The 20,826-nt window shown below is 43.9% G+C and overlaps 1 protein-coding gene across 2 annotated transcripts in view; it reads left to right on the top strand.

Annotated features, from left to right (window-relative positions):
• The first annotated feature begins 409 nt into the window (after window positions 1-409).
• Window positions 410-20,826, top strand: part of LOC109864321 (ataxin-7-like protein 1) — a 31,886-nt gene continuing 11,469 nt past the window's right edge. Inside the window, exons 1-8 of one of the 2 annotated variants that reach the window (XM_031797627.1) lie at window positions 418-564; window positions 1,029-1,097; window positions 4,126-4,230; window positions 7,200-7,318; window positions 17,219-17,408; window positions 17,646-18,052; window positions 19,631-19,713; window positions 19,920-20,164. In XM_031797627.1, the coding sequence (XP_031653487.1) occupies window positions 7,303-7,318; window positions 17,219-17,408; window positions 17,646-18,052; window positions 19,631-19,713; window positions 19,920-20,164 (941 nt within the window). In that variant the 5' untranslated portion in view covers window positions 418-564; window positions 1,029-1,097; window positions 4,126-4,230; window positions 7,200-7,302. Of the gene's footprint in view, window positions 565-1,028; window positions 1,098-4,125; window positions 4,231-7,199; window positions 7,319-17,218; window positions 17,409-17,645; window positions 18,053-19,630; window positions 19,714-19,919; window positions 20,165-20,826 lie in introns of both variants that reach the window. The other variant, XM_020452036.2, reaches the window with a different exon arrangement.

Below are 20,826 nucleotides of genomic sequence, written 5' to 3'. Positions count from 1 at the left end.
GCAAAAGTGTACAATATTCTTGTCTGTAGTAAAACTATTATTGACCGAATAGGATATTGCTGCTTCACAACGACTGCACGTTGTTGTACTGTATTATACTGTAATATTGCTCATATATTGGTCAAATGTGCTGTACTTTGGCTATTGCCAGCCTAAAATCTTCTACTGTTACTGAAACATTAAATAAAACATATTGAATATGTAAGACATCGGAATATATTTCAGCAAATCAACAATGCGTGAAATGCAATTTTGAGAAAAACAACAACACACGTGTCATTTATGTATCAGAAAAACAAACGTTTGAACTTCAGAGGCCCACACACCCCTTTGCAACCTTTCAACTCCTTGCCGCCAGAGGCCGAGCGAAGACGGAACGTGACGAAAATGACGTCAGGTGCTCCGCTTGTCTCGTTTAGCGTACTGCGAAGGAGAGGGAAAAAAGCAAGCAACAAGAAGGAAGTGCAATGGCGACATTGGATCGCCAACTACCAAATCCGGATACGTTCCTGTGCAAACCTTGGTCGACTTTTATCAGCGCAGCAAAATTACACTATTCTGACAGTAAGTGCACGTCAATTTTGTCGTCCATTTCTATAAAAATGGCACGTGCGAACAGTGTTGTTGAACTGAGATTGAGTTAGCCAGCCGTGTCCTCCATGCATCTGTCAAAACTGGAAGATAACAACCACATATTAAGTTAGTTACCAAATGCATAACAGATCGATAAAACGCATGTTTTGCCAATGCTGTGTACTCATTTCTCTGATGCATTCTCAACATGTTCGTGATGTTAGTTTACTGCTGTCTGGCCAGGATAACTTTTCGTTGCTTGTTGGTGACAGTTTGCTTGATTTGTCAAGGCACCTCGTCAGTTAACGTTACAGCTGCGACCTAGTTATCGAGCTGGACGTCATGACACGTTCCAGCGTGGCGTGCGTGAGATGTATGTTTAATTCAAGCACCAACTAACCTCTAGTACATTAACTCCAATATGAACCTTATTTTCTTATATTATTCAAATACAGACTCGCTCGTCGGAAACCGCTTGAAAGAGCTGTACAACAACTGGGAAGGAACTAAACTCAGCAAAGAAGGTGAGGTTGATCAAAACGTGCTGTGGTGACTGTCACCTGAGCCTTGTTCTTGTGGACTGATGACGCTCCAGGTGTCACTCCAGCATTCTTGTATGGTAGTGAGTGTACGAATTTGTTAATTACAAACGAATTGATATCTAGTGGCATGATATTGGTCAAGCAGGAACTGTCACATGTGCATGACTATGTTCCCTTCCAGCTTACCTAGAGTTTGTACCCTAGAAGTTCTTGGCTCCACCTACAATGTACAAATGAGGGGATTTGATAACTGTAGGTTGGTGGGCCACCCAGAGTGACAGACAGGAGCTACACTCAAGTGCAGTACACTTCAGTACACTTCAGTACTAACTCAGTTCAGTCAGACTGAGTGCCAAAGCAGCCTCTCTCAGTCCCAGCCAGACTGGAATCACCAACATGCTCTGACTGCTGATCCCAGGCCAACACACTGAGACAGAGGAAGATTGACTTGCCCTTTAGACACTGATCTAAGGCCAGTTGTGTTTGCCCTGGACCCCATAATGGATAAGGTAAGGAGATCCACTCACTCAGTCAGAATGGAGTCTCCCAGTGTTGTTGTTCCCCGGCCAAGAGTCAGGCAGGTTGTGAGACACACACACACTCAGTCAGTCACACCATCAGCCGATGAGGTCACACCATGTGTCAAGCAGACAGTAATAGCTAACTGAGTGACGTCATTACAGTCCAATGCCTAATCATCTCTGAGATTAGTGCCAGACAGCGATTATGCCCATTGTTATATGGTGAACTCAGCATTATGCCTTCTCTCCACGACATAGGTCAACAGCTGATGCAGTCTATAATTCAATTCGTTATCTGACAATGTTGTTTAGAGGATAAGTGAGACTTGACAATGCACAAATATATAGAAAAATGTTATCCCCTGCTTTAAACTATTTTCTCAGTGGGTGTCTGACAGACAGTGTGTTTCTCTCTCTGCCTGGGTAGCGCTCATTCACGAAAGACAAGATTGTTTTAGCAGCAGTGTTTTGGCAGTTTCTGTCGTTCTGGCAGGCGAGCGCTGGAGTAAGCTACACACTGTTCTCATTTGTCTTGGCAGAGACAGATGAGAAAAAAACTGGTGCTTTTATAAGTGCTATACTTGTTGTTTCTGGTTTAGGGATGTGGACATTTGAAATAATTTCACTATTAGAATAATATCAGGATTTTCTTTCTTGGATATCTGGATAGTTGGAATACATGTTTTTACTTATGTTTTTAGTAGGAGGAAGGACCTGTGTGTGTACGTGCGTGCGTGTGTGTGTGTGTGTACGTGCGTGTGTGTGTGTGTGTACGTGCGTGTGTGTGTACGTGTGTGTGTGAGAGAACAAAGTAGCCAAGCTGGCCCAGTTAGCTGCTGCTTATTCATCATGCCACGACAGTGCCTGTTTTGACTGCGTCAAATCAACGTTAGGTGACTAGCTAGGTAACGAGCTAACCGAGGCTACAGTTACTGCACTCCTCGTCCTTGTAAAGAAATGGCAACACCGTGATTCAGATTAAACAACAGCCCACCTCTTGGTTGTTTGTCGTAGCCCCCCCCCCTTTTATTTAGCTCACTTTTGAATTCTGTCATTTTAATTCCATGTTTGCGTTGATTAGAGATATCTCACTTCACTCGCTACACTTGGAACCTCAGACTGTTGAGCAGCTTTTGATTAGCCGACAAAAAAATCAAAGTGTGAAAGGTGTGTAGGCTGCCAACTTAGACGTCTTTTTTTAAATGGGGTGAATGACATCAACCCTACTTTTTAAAAAGTTGCTTGTTTTATTGAATGAAACCATTTCCAATGTCATCCTTGTATTTAATAATGTCACGTGGATAATTAAATATACGTGCAAAGCATTTTCATTGTTAATTTGTTAACAAATAGGTTAAAAGCATTGGGCCAGTAACCGAAAGGTCTTGATGTTTTGGTACAGTTCAGAGTATTGATTGGGGATTTATTTGTGGAGGGATGTAACTGGTTTTCTAAGTGATTTGTGATGTTTTACTTGTAGGGCACATTTGAAAAAGATGTCTTCCCTGGTAAAGTAAAGGTTTAAAAAAAAAAAGATGGGCTATTTTCATTAGAGCAGAGCGGCTGGTCTACCGGAGTGGTCTGATGCTCCACACAGTGTAGGGGCTGGACCATGGAGGTCAAGGTTGCCCTTAACCACTGATCTAGCATCAGAATAACCCTCCGCCAATCCTAACCTTTAACCATTATGTCTAAGCAACTTTCTGGACCAGATCCACTCGATTTAGTTTATTTGGATCCCCATTAGCTTTAGCAGAAGCAGCAGCTACTCTTCCTGGGGTCCACACAAATCACAGAGCATGACAAGTAACACCACTGATACACTGGTGGACAAGCACAGTCACTCACATCTTAAAATACAAAGACACAATCAATCAGCAGGCATTATTGTATATGTTTAGTGTTAGCCAGAGTGATGCTTCAGTCCTCGCTTCCATGAGACCTTGACTTGGCTCTGAGGCAGCATCCCCCTTCTCCCCAAAGTGTACACTTGTGGAGAATTGGGACGCAGCCAAAGATCTCCCGGACGGTCCGGGACAGCATGAGTACCGCCTCAGTTATATACCCACCAAGCATGACAGGCCTCTTATCTATTCCAGTCGACAGGACATGCCAGGTCAAGGCGAAGACGAACCAAATCCTCAGTTTTCCCATAGGTTTATGTTTATTGTCATGATTTTTCCCGGTAGTTAGTTGTAGGCATCGTGGTTTGATGACTTTGCAGAGCTGCCTCCAGAGCAAGATTCACGACGACAAACGCTAACCTGCCAATCCCCCTGGGATGCAGAGTCCACATAGTGATGAGTAAGATCTCTGTGAAGTTGCCTGTTTGGAAGTAGGAAGAGACATTTTGATTGGATCAGCTGAACCCCTCCCCCTCCCAACATTAACCATGGGAGGAAACAACAAGCTGCCCTTAGATCAATGCAGCTTTCTGGTCCTTCTCCTAGCTCACCCCTGTCCCTGTTCCCGTCTCTTGTGTCCTGCAGAGATGCACGTGTTTGGCCAGTTTCCCAACCAGGAGGATTTCTGTCTCGTCGTCTGCAATGTCTGCAACCAAGTGGTCAAACCCCAGGGCATCCTCACCCACTACGGTAAGAACCCTAACCCCTACACACTACAGTAAGACCCCTAACTCTAACCCATCACAGTAAGAGCCCCTTAAACATTGGTCAGTGCTGGACCAAATTAAAATCACATTTTATTTGTCACATGCTTCGTAGACTAAAAGGGAAATGGTTACTTACGGGTCCTTTTCCTACAATGCAGAGTTAAAGTAAAAAAATAAATAATAATAATTGAAAACCAGCTCTTGTCTGTCCGTCTGCTTACGTTCTCGTTGATCCCCAGTGAGCGGAGCGCGCTTACATCTGCTCTCTGCTGCTGGCTGCACATGTCCTAGAGAGAGGAGTCTCTCTGTGCCAAGAGACAGGCAAACACGCGCACACACACACACACACGCGCACACACACACACACACACACGACCCACTTTGAGTGCTCTCTCCTTCCCCCTGCAGGTTGCTGCCTCCAGCTGCAGTCCTCTCAGACAGGACCTAGACTTTTTCCTAACCACTAAATTGTTATAACGCATGTACATCTGACCTTAGATCTGTGGTTAGGGGAAACAGGAAAGCTTCCTCTCACAACAGCTGCTCATTGACAGGCTCTGAATAGGTCAGGTTTGCTCAGGGGTCAATGCCTTTCAGCTATGCTCCTCCAGTGTGTGTGTGTGTGTGTGTGTGTGTGTGTGTGTGTGTGTGTGTGTGTGTGGAGAAATACTCTTTCTGCCAGCCAGGCTGCAGGAGTCAGACAGACACATCTGTAGCTGGCGGCGGAGGCTGATTAAGCAGTTTAACGGAAAAGCTTTTGTGTGTTATTCAGAGGTGGGGTGTGTGTCATTCTGAGAATGTCTGTGTGCTAGACTGTTATTCATAGTGTGTGTGTGTTGTTGTCTGGTGACTCTGCTCGTATGGTCCTGGATTAATTGAACTCCTTGCAGGCTCTGTCCTCTCAGCTTAGTTTCGTTTCCTGACTTTGATGTGTGGGCTTGGCACTCACTGCAGTGCAGTGTGTTGGCGAGGCAGCTAGTTGTTTGTGTGCTTGCTTTGGTTCCAGTGTGGGCAGCTGTTGTGTGTGGTGTTGAAGGAGCGACAGTGATTGTGTGTGTGGTTTAGTGTAGTGCTGACTTGTGTAGAGTAGTTTAGTAATGTGCTGCGTTGTCTGTGTCGCGATATGAAATGTATTGGCTGTTGCAGAAGGGTTTGGGGCTTCACTCTCTCTCCTCTCTTTGTCTCTCTACTCTCTCTCCTCTCTTTGTCTCTCTCTCTCCTCTCTCTTTGTCTCTTCTCTCTCTCCTCTCCTCTCTCTCTGTCTCTCTCTCTGTCTCTCTGTCTCTCTCTCTGTCTCTCTGTCTCTCTGTCTCTCTCTCTGTCTCTCTGTCTCTCTCTCTGTCTCTCTCTGTCTCTCTCTGTCTCTCTCTGTCTCTCTCTGTCTCTCTCTTCTCTCTCTGTCTCTCTCTTCTCTCTCTGTCTCTCTCTACTCTCTCTGTCTCTCTCTACTCTCTCTCTCTCCTCTCTCTTTGTCTCTCTCTCTCTCCTCTCCTCTCTCTTTGTCTCTCTCTCTCTCCTCTCTCTTTGTCTCTCTCTACTCTCTCTCTCTGTCTCTGTCTCTCTCTCTCCTCTCCTCTCTCTTTGTCTCTCTCTCTCTGGTGGGTGTCTTCCTCTAGTGCTGGCGGTGCGGATGTAAACAAACCCAGCTGAGCTCTGAGAAGCTGAGCTTCCTACTTCCTGTGGTTGCTAGCCTCACAGGGCTCTCACGCTAGCCACCATTTCGCTCGATTGGCAATGTCATGGCAACGGGCTTGAGGGACTAGGTAGTTGTTGCCCCTAACCACTGATACAGGGTCAGCTAGTTTTAAAAGCCCTTAATCATGTTTTTAAGGTTAGGATAGGGTATTTTGACCCTAGATCTATGTTAGGTGCCTTGCTATGTTGTTGTCTTAGGTCTCTCTTTATGTAGTGTTGTCTCTCTTGTTGTAATGTGTGTTTTGTCCTATATTTACATTTATTTTAATCCCAGTCCCAGCAGGAGGCATTTTGCCTTTTTGTAGGTCGTCATTGTAAATAAGAATTTGTTCTTAACTGACTTGCCCAGTTAAATAAAGGTTAAATAAAAAAAATTACATGTGGTAACTTGTACCTTAGAAGGGCAGAAGCACAAGACATAGACTTGGGTGCATTGTTAGATGTACGCTAAACTACAGTTGTAAGTAACCAATCTGGATGGGCTGCTGTGTAACTACTGCTGCTACTACTACTACATATCTGAATGAGGTGGACTTTAATCCTAGCTCCCAATACAGCTGCCCCCTCTGCTTAACCTTGCCTATTTACTCACCTGCCTGACGGACGCAGTTACACGCTCACACACACCTGGAACATACGCACACACACAGAGGCCTTGACGCCTGCTTAATCTGTGTGCTCAGTCATCCGTATTGTTCTAACGAGCTGTTGGTATTTCAGCACTCATTGGCAGGGTAAGGCAATCTCCTTGTCATTCCCACAGACTGTCATCTTATTGGCTCCTCACACTGTCAGTCACTAAACTGTGACCAATGAGACAGATTCTGTGGAGTGGGTGATACAGCCTGTCAGACAGTAGTTGGCCGAGGACAGTTGGCAGGATGGCTGTGTTGCCGGGGCCAAGTCTATTTAGGAAATTGCCAGGGCAGAACAAAGATGTTGATTCCAAAATGAATAATCACTAAGATTTTTATTTGCCGACAGTGATATAATGCTATAATGCATTATTGTATCCCCACTGCACAGTTCACAAGCTTTCCACACAAATTTTTGTGCAAAGTCTGCATGAGTAGTAGATCTACAACAAGCATTTAATGAGGTGTGTGTGTGTGTGTGTGTGTGTGTGTGTGTGTGTGTGTGTGTGTGTGTGTGTGAGCACGTTTGGGGTGGGTGGGTGTGTGGGAGGATGTGTGTGTGTGGGTGGGAGCGCCCGTGTGGCTGTGTTGTGTTTTTGACATGTCCCTCTGTCCTGATTAGGTGTCTGGGGAGTAGAGTCCCAGTGAGGCAGAGAGAGTAAAGGACCTCCCCACCCTCCTCCTCCTCCTCCTCCTCCTCCTCCTCACCCTCCCCTCCCAAAGACATGCATAGCCAGAACCGTAAGTCTTCCTCTCCTCTCCTCTCCTCTCCTCTCCTCTCCTCTCCTCTCCTCTCCTCTCCTCTCCTCTCCTCTCCTCTCCTCTCCTCTCCTCTCCTCTCCTCTCCTCTCCTCTCCTCTCCTCTCCTCTCCTCTCCTCTCCTCTCCTCTCCTCTCCTCTCCTCTCCTCTCCTCTCCTCTCCTCTCCTCTCCTCTCCTCTCCTCTCCTCTCCTCTCCTCTCCTCTCCTCTCCTCTCCTCTCCTCTCCTCTCCTCTCCTCTCCTCTCCTCTCCTATGCACTCTACTGCAATATGGATCCCAGCGTTTCAGACAAACCTTTTCACTTGGTGGCACCAGCTCATGATTCTGTCGCACCCATAAAAAAACGTTGTCATGCAATATACAGTTGTGGCCAAAAGTTCTGAGAATAACACCAATATTAATTTTCACAAAGTCTGCTGCCTCAGTTTGTATGATGGCAATTTGCATATACAGTGGGGCAAAAAAGTATTTAGTCAGCCACCAATTGTGCAAGTTCTCCCACTTAAAAAGATGAGAGAGGCCTGTAATTTTCATCATAAGTACACTTCAACTATGACGGACAAAATGAGAAAAGAAAATCCAGAAAATCACATTGTAGGATTTTTAATGAATTTATTTGCAAATTATGGTGGAAAATAAGTATTTGGTCACCTACAAACAAGCAAGATTTCTGGCTCTCACAGACCTGTAACTTTTTCTTTAAGAGGCTCCTCTGTCCTCCACTCGTTACCTGTATTAATGGCACCTGTTTGAACTTGTTATCAGTATAAAAGACACCTGTCCACAACCTCAAACAGTCACACTCCAAACTCCACTATGGCCAAGACCAAAGAGCTGTCAAAGGACACCAGAAACAAAATTGTAGACCTGCACCAGGCTGGGAAGACTGAATCTGCAATAGGTAAGCAGCTTGGTTTGAAGAAATCAACTGTGGGAGCAATTATTAGGAAAAGGAAGACATACAAGACCACTGATAATCTCCCTCCATCCAGCAAGACCTCACCCCGTGGGGTCAAAATGATCACAAGAACGCTGAGCAAAAATCCCAGAATCACACGGGGGGACCTAGTGAATGACCTGCAGAGAGCTGGGACCAAAGTAACAAAGCCTACCATCAGTAACACACTACGCCGCCAGGGACTCAAATCCTGCATTGCCAGACGTGTCCCCCTGCTTAAGCCAGTACATGTCCAGGCCCGTCTGAAGTTTGCTAGAGAGCATTTGGATGATCCAGAAGAAGATTGGGAGAATGTCATATGGTCAGATGAAAGCAAAATAGAACTTTTTGGTAAAAACTCAACTCGTTGTGTTTGCAGGACAAAGAATGCTGAGTTGCATCCAAAGAACACTATACCTACTGTGAAGCATGGGGGTGGAAGCATCATGCTTTGGGGCTGTTGTTCTGCAAATGGACCAGGACGACTGATCCGTGTAAAGGAAAGAATGAATGGGGCCATGTATCGTGAGAGTTTGAGAGAGAACCTCCTTCCATCAGCAAGGGCGTTGAAGATGAAACGTGGCTGGGTCTTTCAGCATGACAATGATCCCAAACACACCGCCCGGGCAACGAAGGAGTGGCTTCGTAAGAAGCATTTCAAGGTCCTGGAGTGGCCTAGCCAGTCTCCAGATCTCAACCCCATATAAAATCTTTGGAGGGAGTTGAAAGTCCGTGTTGCCCAGCAACAGCCCCAAAACATCACTGCTCTAGAGGAGATCTGCATGTAGGAATGGGCCAAAGTACCAGCAACAGTGTGTGAAAACCTTGTGTGTATGTGTTTGACCTCTGTCATTGCCAACAAAGGGTATAGAACAAAGTATTGAGAAACTTTTGTAATTGACCAAATACTTATTTAACACCATAATTTGCAAATAAGTAAATAAAAAATCCTACAATGTGATTTTCTGGATTTTTTTCTCTCTCATTTTGTCTGTCATAGTTGAAGTGTACCTATGATGAAAATTACAGGCCTCTCATCTTTTTAAGTGGGAGAACTTGCACAATTGGTGGCTGACTAAATACTTTCTTGCCCCACTGTACTCCAGAATGTTATGACGAGTGATCAGATGAATTGCAATTAATTTGAAAGTCCCTCTTTGCCATGAAATTAATGCAAATATTGCTGCCAGTATGAATGCACCGAAATCAACCATTTATCGGATCATCAGGAACTTCAAGGAGAGCGGTTCAATTGTTGTGAAGAAGGCTTCAGGGCGGCCAAGAAAGTCCAGCAAGCGCCAGGACCGTCTCCTAAAGTTGATTCAGCTGCGGGATCGGGGCACCACCAGTACAGAGCTTGCTCAGGAATGGCACCAGGCAGGTGTGAGTGCATCTGCACGCACAGTGAGGCGAAGACTTTTGGAGGATGGCCTGGTGTCAAGAAGGGCAGCAAAGAAGCCACTTCTCTCCAGGAAAAAAATCAGGGACAGACTGATATTCTGCAGAAGGTACAGGGATTGGACTGCTGAGGACTGTCGTTTTCTCTGATGAATCCCCTTTCCGATTGTTTGTGGCATCCGGTAAAAAGCTTGTCTGGAGAAGACAAGGTGAGCACTACCATCAGTCCTGTTTCATGCCAACAGTAAAGCATCCTGAGACCATTCATGTATGGGGTTGCTTCTCAGCCAAGGGAGTGGGCTCACTCACAAATCTGCCTAAGAACACAGCCGTGAATAAAGAATGGTAATAACACATCCTCCGAGAGCAACTTCTCCCAACCATCCAGGAACAGTTTGGTGACGAACAATGCCTTTTCCAGCATGATGGAGCACCTTGCCATAAGGCAAAAGTGATAACTAAGTGGCTCAGGGAACAAAACATCAATATTTTGGGTTCATGGCCAGGAAACTCCCCAGACCTTAATCCCATTGAGAACTTGTGGTCAATCCTCAAGAGGCGGGTGGACAAACAAAACCCCACAAATTCTGACAAACTCCAAGCATTGATTATGCAAGAATGGGCTGCCATCAGTCAGGAAGTGGCCCAGAAGTAAATTGACAGCATGCCAGGGCAGATTGCAGAGGTCTTGAAAAAAAAGGGTTAACATTGCAAATATTGACTCTTTGCATCAACTTCATGTAATTGTCAATAAAAGCCTTTGACACATATGAAATGCTTGTAATTATACTTCAGTATTCCATAGTAACATCTGACAAAAATATCTAAAGACACTGAAGCAGCAAACTTTGGAAATTAATATTTGTCATTCTCAAAACTTTTGGCCATGACTATAGTACCGGTCTAAAGTTTGGACACACCTACTCATTCCAGGGTTTTTCTTTCTTTGGACTATTTTCTACACTGTAGAATAATCGTGAAGACATCAAAACTATATAATAACACATATGAAAAGAAAGCTGTTTAAACAAATCAAAATATATTTTATATTTGAGATTCTTCCAAGTATCCAACATTTGCCTTGATGGCAGCTTTGCACACTCTTGGCATTCTCTCAACCAGCTTCATGAGGTAGTCACCTAGAATGCATTTCAATTAACAGGTGTGCCATGTTAAAAGTTCATTTGTGGTATTTCTTTCATTAACGCTTTTGAGCCAATCAGCTGTGTTATTACAAGGTAGTGGTGGTATACAGAAGCTAAACCTATTTGGCAAAATATCAAGTCCATATTATGCCAACAGCAGCTCAAATAAGCAAAGAGAAACAACAGTCCATTATTTTTTAGACATGAAGGTCAGTCAATACTAAAAATGTCAAGAACTTTGAAAGTTTTTTCAAGTGCAGTCACAAAAACCATCAAGTGCTATGATGAAACTGGGTCTCATGAGGACCTCCACAGGAAAGGAAGCGCCAGAGTTAACTCTGTGGCAGAGATTAGATTATTAGATTTACCAGCCTCAGAAATTGCACCCCAAATAAATGCTTCAGAGTTCAAATAACAGACACATCTCAACATCAACTGTTCAGAGGAGACTGCGTGAATCAGCCCTTCATGGTCAAATTGCTGCAAAGAAACCACTACTAAAGGACACCAATAAGAAGAAGAGGCTTGCTTGGACCAAGAAATTTGAGCAATGGACATTGGACTGGTGGAAATCTGTCCTTTTGGTCTGATGAGTCCAAATTTGAGATTTTGGGTTCCAATTGCCATGTCTTTGAGATGCAGAGTTGGTGAACGGATGATCTCCGCATGTGTGGTTCCTACCGTGAAGCATAGAGGAGGAGGTGTGGTGGTGCTTTGCTGGTGACACTGTCTGTGATTTATTTAGAATTTAAGGCACACTTAACCAGCATGGCTTCCACAGTATTCTGCAGCGATACGCCATCCCATCTGGTTTACGCTTAGTGGGACTATCATTTGTTTTTCAACAGGACAATGACCCAACACACCTCCAGGCTGTGTAAGGGCTATTCAACCAAGAACGAGAGAGATGCATCAGATGACCTGGCCTCCACAATCCCCGACCTCAACCCAATTTAGATGGTTTTGGATGAGTTGGACCGCAGAGTGAAGGAAAAGCAGCCAACAAGTGCTCAGCATAGGTGAAGCTGGTTTTGAGAGTGCCAAGAGTGTGCAAAGCTGTCACGGCAAACGTTGACTACTTTACTTTCAATAAAATACAATATATTGTTTAACACTTTTGTTGTTGGTTTGTACATGATTCCATATGTGTTATTTCAAACAAAGAAAAACCCTTGAATGAGTAGGTGTCTAAACCTGACTGGTACTGTATATTTTATTAGTAATTGTATCAAGTCATTCCCAGTGCATTATTAATACATGTAATAGGTTACTACTATTCAAGAAATAAGCTGTTTCATTCAACATGTCCAAGCAGGAATGCATGATTCAAGATATTTTGATGTGCAACCTAATCTAGTGATTGTCATGGATTTTGGGTTGACAATTCGGATATTGTTATATTTTACTGGCAAAATAGGGCTCCAGATGATATTTTTCATTTTATGGAGATGAATTTGTCTACATCTTTATATGCATTAGGGGACAGTTAGAAAATTACTGGGGGGTGGGGGGGGGCAACTTTTTTTTTTTTTGCTTTGTTCCGGGCTCCTATTCGTCACACTTGATATTTTCCAAACGCCGCGGAACAAAATGTTTCATTGCCCATGATGAGGCTTTTTATCAGCGTAATTGACCTCACAATAAACCCGTGTCGAGTAACTTCCATGACAGCTTTGTGGTGCTGTAATGAGAAGCTGCAGCCGCTGTGCAATCAATCGGGAGGTGGAAAGCACATGGTGCTGAAATTACGCTAATTTGAGTAATTGTTAAAAAAATTAAAAAACATTTCACTAATTAACTAACAACGAAGGCTTTGTGTTGGAGCCTATTTCTTCCTATTTAAGAAATAAGAGGTAGGCCTACCTGTTTGGCTGACAATTATACGCTATGTTTAGATTTTTCGGACAATTCCTTCAATTGTGTCACCACTCCTTAAATACCTCTGTGTCCGTGAAGGACTTTGTATGTTAAGTTAAAACCATTAAGGGGGCAGGTCCATGTGAGGGTATACCATACCCTACTTTGTTAAAGAAAATTGAAAATTTTTAAAGAAAATACCCGTTTGTTAGTTTAAGATTTTGAAGAAGTCAAAACTGATCGTTTACAGCGCTTTCCTCTGATGCTAGAAACGAGCCACAAAATGCACGAGAAAGACGAGACTCTTGCCTATGTGAATATATTCTGTTTGCCTCTGATATTCAGAGGCTGAGCTACGAATTTCTATAGCCTCAAAGTAAAAAAAATTACTTTGCTAGGGAGGTAATCGAGTAGGCCTACAATGTGTAACTCTCTTGCTATCAATTGAGCTATTCACTTTTTGTAAAAGAGAAGGAGTTTAAACCCCAGCAGCTTTTAAGGATGCACTTGTAACTAGGGTTGGGCGATATTATGTCTATATCGAGGATGATCGACAGCCATTGTCGATGGTGACGACGACATAATGTGACAGACGATGCCTAACCTATTTCAACTTGACTGGCCGTTTTAAAATAAAGAGAGAAGCGGAGTCCGGTGGTGTAGGGCAGTGCGTGGGTGACATTCCGAGGAAACTGTCTATATTCCTATTTGCTGTAGCCTATTTCAATGAATACCTTATATTTACAGAATGCAAGAGAACAATGAAGACATGGCCTAGTTTCACCAAGCGGCGCTAAATGTCCAGTCAGAAAATGTGATTTATTTTTTTCTCTCTCTCTCCAATAGTGGATGATTTCTCCCACCGCGCTATTTCATGTTCAAGCAATTCATATACAGTGCCTTGCGAAAGTATTCGGCCCCCTTGAACTTTGCGACCTTTTGCCACATTTCAGGCTTCAATCATGAAGTGGAACGACATTTATTGGATATTTCAAACTTTTTTAACAAATCAAAAACTGAAAAATTGGGCCCCCTTAAGTTAATACTTTGGAGCGCCACCTTTTGCTGCGATTACAGCTGTAAGTCGCTTGGGGTATGTCTCTATCAGTTTTGCACATCGAGAGACTGACATTTTTTCCCATTCCTCCTTGCAAAACAGCTCGAGCTCAGTGAGGTTGGATGGAGAGCATTTGTGAACAGCAGTTTTCAGTTCTTTCCACAGATTCTCAATTGGATTCAGGTCTGGACTTTGACTTGGCCATTCTAACACCTGGATATGTTTATTTTTGAACCATTCCATTGTAGATTTTGCTTTATGTTTTGGATCATTGTCTTGTTGGAAGACAAATCTCCGTTCCAGTCTCAGGTCGTTTGCAGACTCCATCAGGTTTCCTTCCAGAATGGTCCTGTATTTGGCTCCATCCATCTTCCCATCAATTTTAACCATCTTCCCTGTCCCTGCTGAAGAAAAGCAGGCCCAAACCATGATGCTGCCACCACCATGTTTGACAGTGGGGATGGTGTGTTCAGGGTGATGAGCTGTGTTGCTTTTACGCCAAACATAATGTTTTGCATTGTTGCCAAAAAGTTCCATTTTGGTTTCATCTGACCAGAGCACCTTCTTCCACATGTTTGGTGTGTCTCCCAGGTTTAAAGTTTGCCACAAGCCACAACACTTTTTATGGATATCTTTAAGAAATGGCTTTCTTCTTGCCACTCTTCCATAAAGGCCAGATTTGTGCAATATACGACTGATTGTTGTCCTATGGACAGAGTCTCCCACCTCAGCTGTAGATCTCTGCATTTCATCCAGAGTGATCATGGGCCTCTTGGCTGCATCTCTAATCAGTCTTCTCCTTGTATGAGCTGAAAGTTTAGAGGGACGGCCAGGTCTTGGTAGATTTGCAGTGGTCTGATACTCCTTCCATTTCAATATTATCGCTTGCACAGTGCTCCTTGGGATGTTTAAGCCATATTCTGTGAGTGTTTTCGTGGGTGATTGTTCCTGTGTCAGTGTGTTTGTTTTCACCAGACAGGCTGTATAGGTTTTCACATTTTCCGTTTGTTGTTTTTGTATTGTTCGTATTCGTTTTCATTAAACATGTATCGAACTAACCACGCTGCATTTTGGTCCGATCCTTGTTCTACCTCTTCGTCAGAGGAGGAGATAGAAGAGAGCCGTAACACACTGAACTTCTGGAGAGAGTTTGCTGCACTGAAAGTAAAGGGGCTGAATAATTTTGCACGCCCAATTTTTCAGTTTTTGATTTGTTAAAAAAGTTTGAAATATCCAATAAATGTCGTTCCACTTCATGATTGTGTCCCACATGTTGTTGATTCTTCACAAAAAAAATACAGTTTTATATCTTTATGTTTGAAGCCTGAAATGTGGCAAAAGGTTGCAAAGTTCAAGGGGGCCGAATACTTTCGCAAGGCACTGTAGCCTAGAACTCTGTTAGATATCTCAAAGTTTTACGTTTAAAAAAAAACAACCTACAAATATGGTAGGCCTAAGGTAATAATGAGAGGGATACAGTGCCTTCAGAAGGTATTCACACCCCTTGACTTTTTCCACATTTTGTTGTTACAAAGTGGAATTAAAATGGATTTAATTGTCCACAACAAATAGTCGTGGAAGAACAATTTGAACATTTGTTTAAAATAAATAAATGATTAGATAAGTATTCAACCCCCTGACTCAATACATGTTAGAATCACCTTTGTCAGTGATTACAGATGTGAGTCTTTATGGGTAAGTCTCTAAGAGCTTTACACACATGGATTGTGCAACATTTTGCCAATTTTTCTTTAAAAAATTCTTCAAGCGCTGTCAAGTTGACAACCATTTTTAAGTCTTGCCATATATTTTCAAGAATATTTAAGTAAAAACTGTAACTCGGCCACTCAGGACCTTTCACTGTTTCTTGGTAAGCAACTCCAGTGTAGATTTGCCCTTGTGATTTAGGTTATTGTCCTGATGAAAAGGTTCATTCGTCTCCCAATGTCTGGTAGAAAGCAGACTGAACCAGGTTTTCCTCTAGGATTTTGCCTGTGCTTAGCTCCATTCCGTTTATTTTTTTTATTTTTATCATGAAAAACATCTCACTCCTTAATGGTTACAAGCATAACCATAACATTATGCAGCCACCACTATGCTTGAAAAAATGGTGAGTAATGTGATTTTCTCCAAACATAACTTTGTATTCAGGACAAAAAGTGAATCGCTTTGCAATATTACTTTAGTGCCTTGTTGCATATTTTGGAATATTTGTATTCAGTACAGGTTTCCTTATTTTCACTCTGTCATTTAGGTTAGTATTAATGAGTAACTACAATGTTGTTGATCCATCCTCAGTTTTGTCCAATCACAGCTATTTGACTCTATCTGTTTTAAAGTCGCCATTGGCCTCATGGTGAAAATCCCTGAGTGGTTTCCTTCCTCTCCGGCAACTGAGTTAGGAAAGACACCTGTATCTTTGCAGTGAGTGGGTGTATTGATACACCATCCAAAGTATAATTAATAACTTCACCATCGACAAAGGGATATTTAATGTCTGCTTTTTAAAATTTTGCTCATCTACCAATAGGTGCCCTTTTTGTTGTCAGGCATTGGACAATCTCCCTGGTCTTTGTGGTTGAATCTGTGTTTGAAATTCACTGCTGGACTGAGGGGCCTTACAGATAATTGTATGTGTGGGGTACAGAGGTGAGGTAGTCATTCAAAAATCATGTTAAACACTGTTATTGCACACACAGTGAGTTCATGACACTTGTTATTATGTTCACTCCTGAACGTGTTTAGTCTTGCCATAACAAAGGGTTAAATAATTATTGACTCAAGACATTTCAGCTTTTCACTTTTAATTAATTTGTAAACATTTAGCTAAATATTATTCCACTTTGACGTTATGGTGTGTAGGCCAGTGTCAATTGTTGTTACATTTAATCCATGTTAAATTCAGGCTGTAACCCAACAAAATGATCTCTATAAAAAGCTGAGACTCTCCTCTCTTCAACATGGACAACAGTAATTGCGTCTAAAGCTGTGTTGTTCCTGCAATTGGATTTTGAAATGTTTTTACAATCGGAAAACACACTTTTTTCCTGGAGAGGAAAGTGGCTCATCACGTCATAGGTCCCAGTGAAACAGACACTTACATTATAGGAATCATGAGTATAATGTACTTTACTGTATCATGTACTTTACTGTATCATTTACTTTACTGTATAATGTATAATGCACTTTACTGTTTGACCAAATTGTGCTTTTAGCTGCCCAACAAAAGAGGAAGGTTTGAGTGAGTGACAGTATAGAATGTGCGACTCGCACCGATACGACGCCTAATAAAGGTCAACCTGTACAGTCAAATGGAGCCATGGATCACTTGCAAACATCACAGATCCACTGTGTGCATAACTGACTAGTCCGTGATCTACAGCGTTAAGACGTTCTCATGGTGCTGGGTGTTTACAAGATGTGTTCTCGCTGTGTATGTTCAGTCTGTATTTCTCCTGACCCTCTGTGTGTGTGTGTGTCTCTCAGAGCGTCGGCACGGCTCCCCATGTCCCTCCAGGGGTCCAGTGGCCTCTGTGAAGCCCAATGTGGCAGTGTCCCCCACCCCGGGTCCTACTCCCCCTCTGCCCTTCAGGGTCCCCAGAGACTACCCCCACTCCCGCTTCAACAAGGCCCCGCTCGCTGTCTACCCTCCCAAGGGTGTCCGCAGCAAGACATGGTGAGTACACACACTGGCCAAATCTTGTGAACATCCAGAATTTTCCTGCATTGAATTTTCTGCATTGAATTTCCTGCATTGAACCCTGTCATGGTTATTATTATTATTATTAATTATTATACATTTATTTTAATTTTAAAAAATCCTGAACTTTCCACTCAATCAATTAGCACCCCCCCCCTCTCTCATCCCTCTCTCTTGCTTTATCTGTCGCTCCATCCCCCTTTCTCTCTCCAGTGTGTCGTTGCCAGTAGTGAGTCTGGAGAAGATGCCATGTCTGGGCCGGACAGAGAGCGGAACACATGTCAGAGGCCACTGCTTTTCTTCCTCCCCCTCCTACTCCTCTCCCTCCTCCCTCAAACCCTCCCTGACCCCCCCAGCTCCCCTCAGGGGGTCTCAGGAAATGCTGGTGAACGGTCGTGGCCCCACGGCCCCTTGCTCCTCCACACCCCCCTCGGTGGACCGACGGCCCAGCCCGGCCCGCTCTCCCGTGGATAAACGGCCCTCTAGCCTCTCCCCCCTGGACCACCGCAGACCCTCCGCCTCCCACTCCCCCTCCCCTCGGACCCCTGCAACCCCTTCCCCCCTGGACAGGAAACAGCAGAATGGAACCAAGACCCCCAGGCCTCACAGGAGACTGTCAGGTGAGAACACAGTCTAACCACAGATCTAGGATCAGTTTACCCTACTCCCAATCCTACCTTTTTAATCATTATCATGGTCCTGTGTGGCTCAGTTGGTGGAATGGTGCTTGCGACGCCAATGATCATGGGCTTGATTCCCGCTGGGGCCACCCACACGGAAATTGTATTAATGCATGATGTTAGTCGCTTTTTGGATAAAAGCGTCTGCTAAATGGCATACATTATATCTGCAGTATTATAATCAGGGATCAAAACTGACCAGAGGTCAGCCAACTTCATCCTCCTCCAAGGTGAATAGACACAACGACCGATGGAGAGAACATACAATGTATTAATGTACCTTTTTATCTGGTATGCAATGTGTATCAGCTTAAACTCTTCCACCAGGATGGTGCATATCTATCTAAGCACCATAAAAGGTCATGGTATAAATATGTTTCCAAGTGTAAAACCCCTCCATATTCCTTATCTCCCCTAACCTTTGAAAGCTGCCCAGTCATGGGAGTGATGGGGCATGAACAGATTCATATGATGGGTTAGGAACTCGGCATGGGTGGGGGCTGTTTGAAAGAAGAGAGACTGGAGGCTGTTGCTCAACACTAATCCTATGCACTGGGGCCTTGCTAATTCTACTGTGGAGGAGACTTCCCTCGTACCTTTCTCTCCAGCTCTCCTATGTCTTTGTTCTTCCGCCTCTCTCTCTCTCTCTCTCTCTCTCTCTCTTCCCCCTCTCTCTCTTCATCTCACCTCTCTTGCCTTTCTCATTTCTTTCATCTCTTCCTTTACTCCTGTCTCTTGTCTCTTGTCCCAGTCTCTCTCTCTCTCTCTCCTCTCTCTCTCTCTCTCCCCCCTCTCTCTCTCTCTCTCTCTCTTCCTCTTGCCTTTCTCCTTTCTTTCCTCTCTTCCTTTACTCCTCTCTCCTGTCTCTTGTCCCAGTCTCTCTCTCTCTCTCTCTCTCTCTCTATCTCTCTCCGTATGTTGTTGTCTCTGTTCTGTGCGTACCTCCGACTCTATGATTTAAAAGTAAGTGTAATTCATGAGCTACTGCTGCCAAGGCGTCTGCTCCTTAAAAACCTTCCCACCGCTTGGGACTCCCAACTGGCCTCATCTACTCTCATCTCCTAAACACATACTCCTGAGAGAGAGACACACACTTCTCATCTCCCACACAAGCGGTAACACACACGCACTAACACACACACACACACACGTTTCATCTCCCGCGTACACACACTCACACACATGAACATACACTCTCATCTCCCAAACACACACACACACTCCCAACCACTCCCATAACTCAGACTATCTAGCTAGATTATAGAGATGACATGTGGAAGATTACAGGAACAATTGAAGTGTTTAACTCCGGGGGAAAACTTCTCAGGAGAATTTGGGAAGTTTCAGTCGAACAACAGTCTACTGTAGGTCCTATAACACGACTTTGTAAGACACTTCTCTCCTGTCATTCACGATATATTGGCAAAAGATGTCTTCGTGGTACTCCGGAAGACAAAATTCTGAAATCAGCCGTGATGACCTGGTTTGTTTTTTTCTCTCTCCGTCTGGTGTTTACAGGGAGGGTGTTTGACCCGAACAAGCACTGTGGAGTCCAGGACCCGGAGAGCAAACGGTCCTGCACGCGATCACTCACCTGCAAGGTGAGACACACTGACCTCTAACCTCACTTCCCATTGGCTACACAGCTTATTCTGACCATCAGTTCGCATTACTTTATTTTGCCTTGTGTGCTTTATTTTCCTTGATACCAGGGAAAGCTACATTTGAAGTCTCATTTAAATGTGTTTTTATTGCTCTCTTATGCCCACTTCTCTTTGTTATCATATTGTGTGTGTGTGTGTTCCAGACTCACTCCCTGATCCACCGGCGGGCCGTCCCAGGCAGGCAGAAAGAGTTTGATATCCTCCTGGCAGAACACAAGGGCAGAGCGAAGGAGAAAGAGAAGGAGGGAGGGCAGAGGAGGGAGTCACAGGGGGGCAGTCAGAGCAGCCCTGCCAATGACACTACCCCCTCCACCCTGCCCCCCCACTGCCACAATGGCAGAACCGTCTCCACTCTCAAACTGCGGCTGGCTAATGCACACATACCCAGGTAGGGGGCAGCACTGAGGCCAAAGTCAATGTATAGCTTCTATTCATTCAATGGAATCGTATACTTGTTATGGATATTTGTTCAATGAAGATGCTGTGTTTGCTTCTCAGGAACATTAGACCGAAGTTAGACCAAAGTTGCATATTTGCAAGACATTGTACTGCACTGTTGGAGCTAGTAACATAAGCATTTTGCTGCACCTGCTATAACACCTGCAAATCTGTGTACGCAACCAATGAACTTTGATTAGATTATTTTTTTAATCACTCAGTTCAAACTCACACCACTAGGGGGTGATGTAAACTACTGTTGATAGCAGAATCTAGAATCCAAATGAATCCAAGTGAAACAAGGGGATTTTGACGCTTGTTCGTTTTGTAGGTCATGTTAGTGTCAAGTTCTAAAAATGTTCTACCTTTCAATTTTTCTCCTCTTTCTTTCTCTCTCTCTCTCTCTCTCTCTCTCTCTCTCTCTCTCTCTCTCTCTCCTCTCTCTCTCTCTTCTCTCTCTCTCTCCTCTCTCTCTCTCTCCTCTCTCTCTCTCTCTCTCTCTCTCTCTCTCTCTCTCTCTCTCTCTCTCTCTCTCTCTCTCTCTCTCTCTCTCTCTCTCTCTCTCTCTCTCCTCTCTCTCTCTCTCTGTCTCTCTGTCTCTCTCTCTCTCTG

This window comes from Oncorhynchus kisutch, linkage group LG19 (genome assembly GCF_002021735.2).
Source record: "Oncorhynchus kisutch isolate 150728-3 linkage group LG19, Okis_V2, whole genome shotgun sequence".
NCBI classification, from domain to species: Eukaryota; Metazoa; Chordata; class Actinopteri; order Salmoniformes; family Salmonidae; genus Oncorhynchus; species Oncorhynchus kisutch.
Note: the sequence above shows the minus strand (reverse complement) of the source record. Positions and strands in the feature narration are given on the sequence as shown.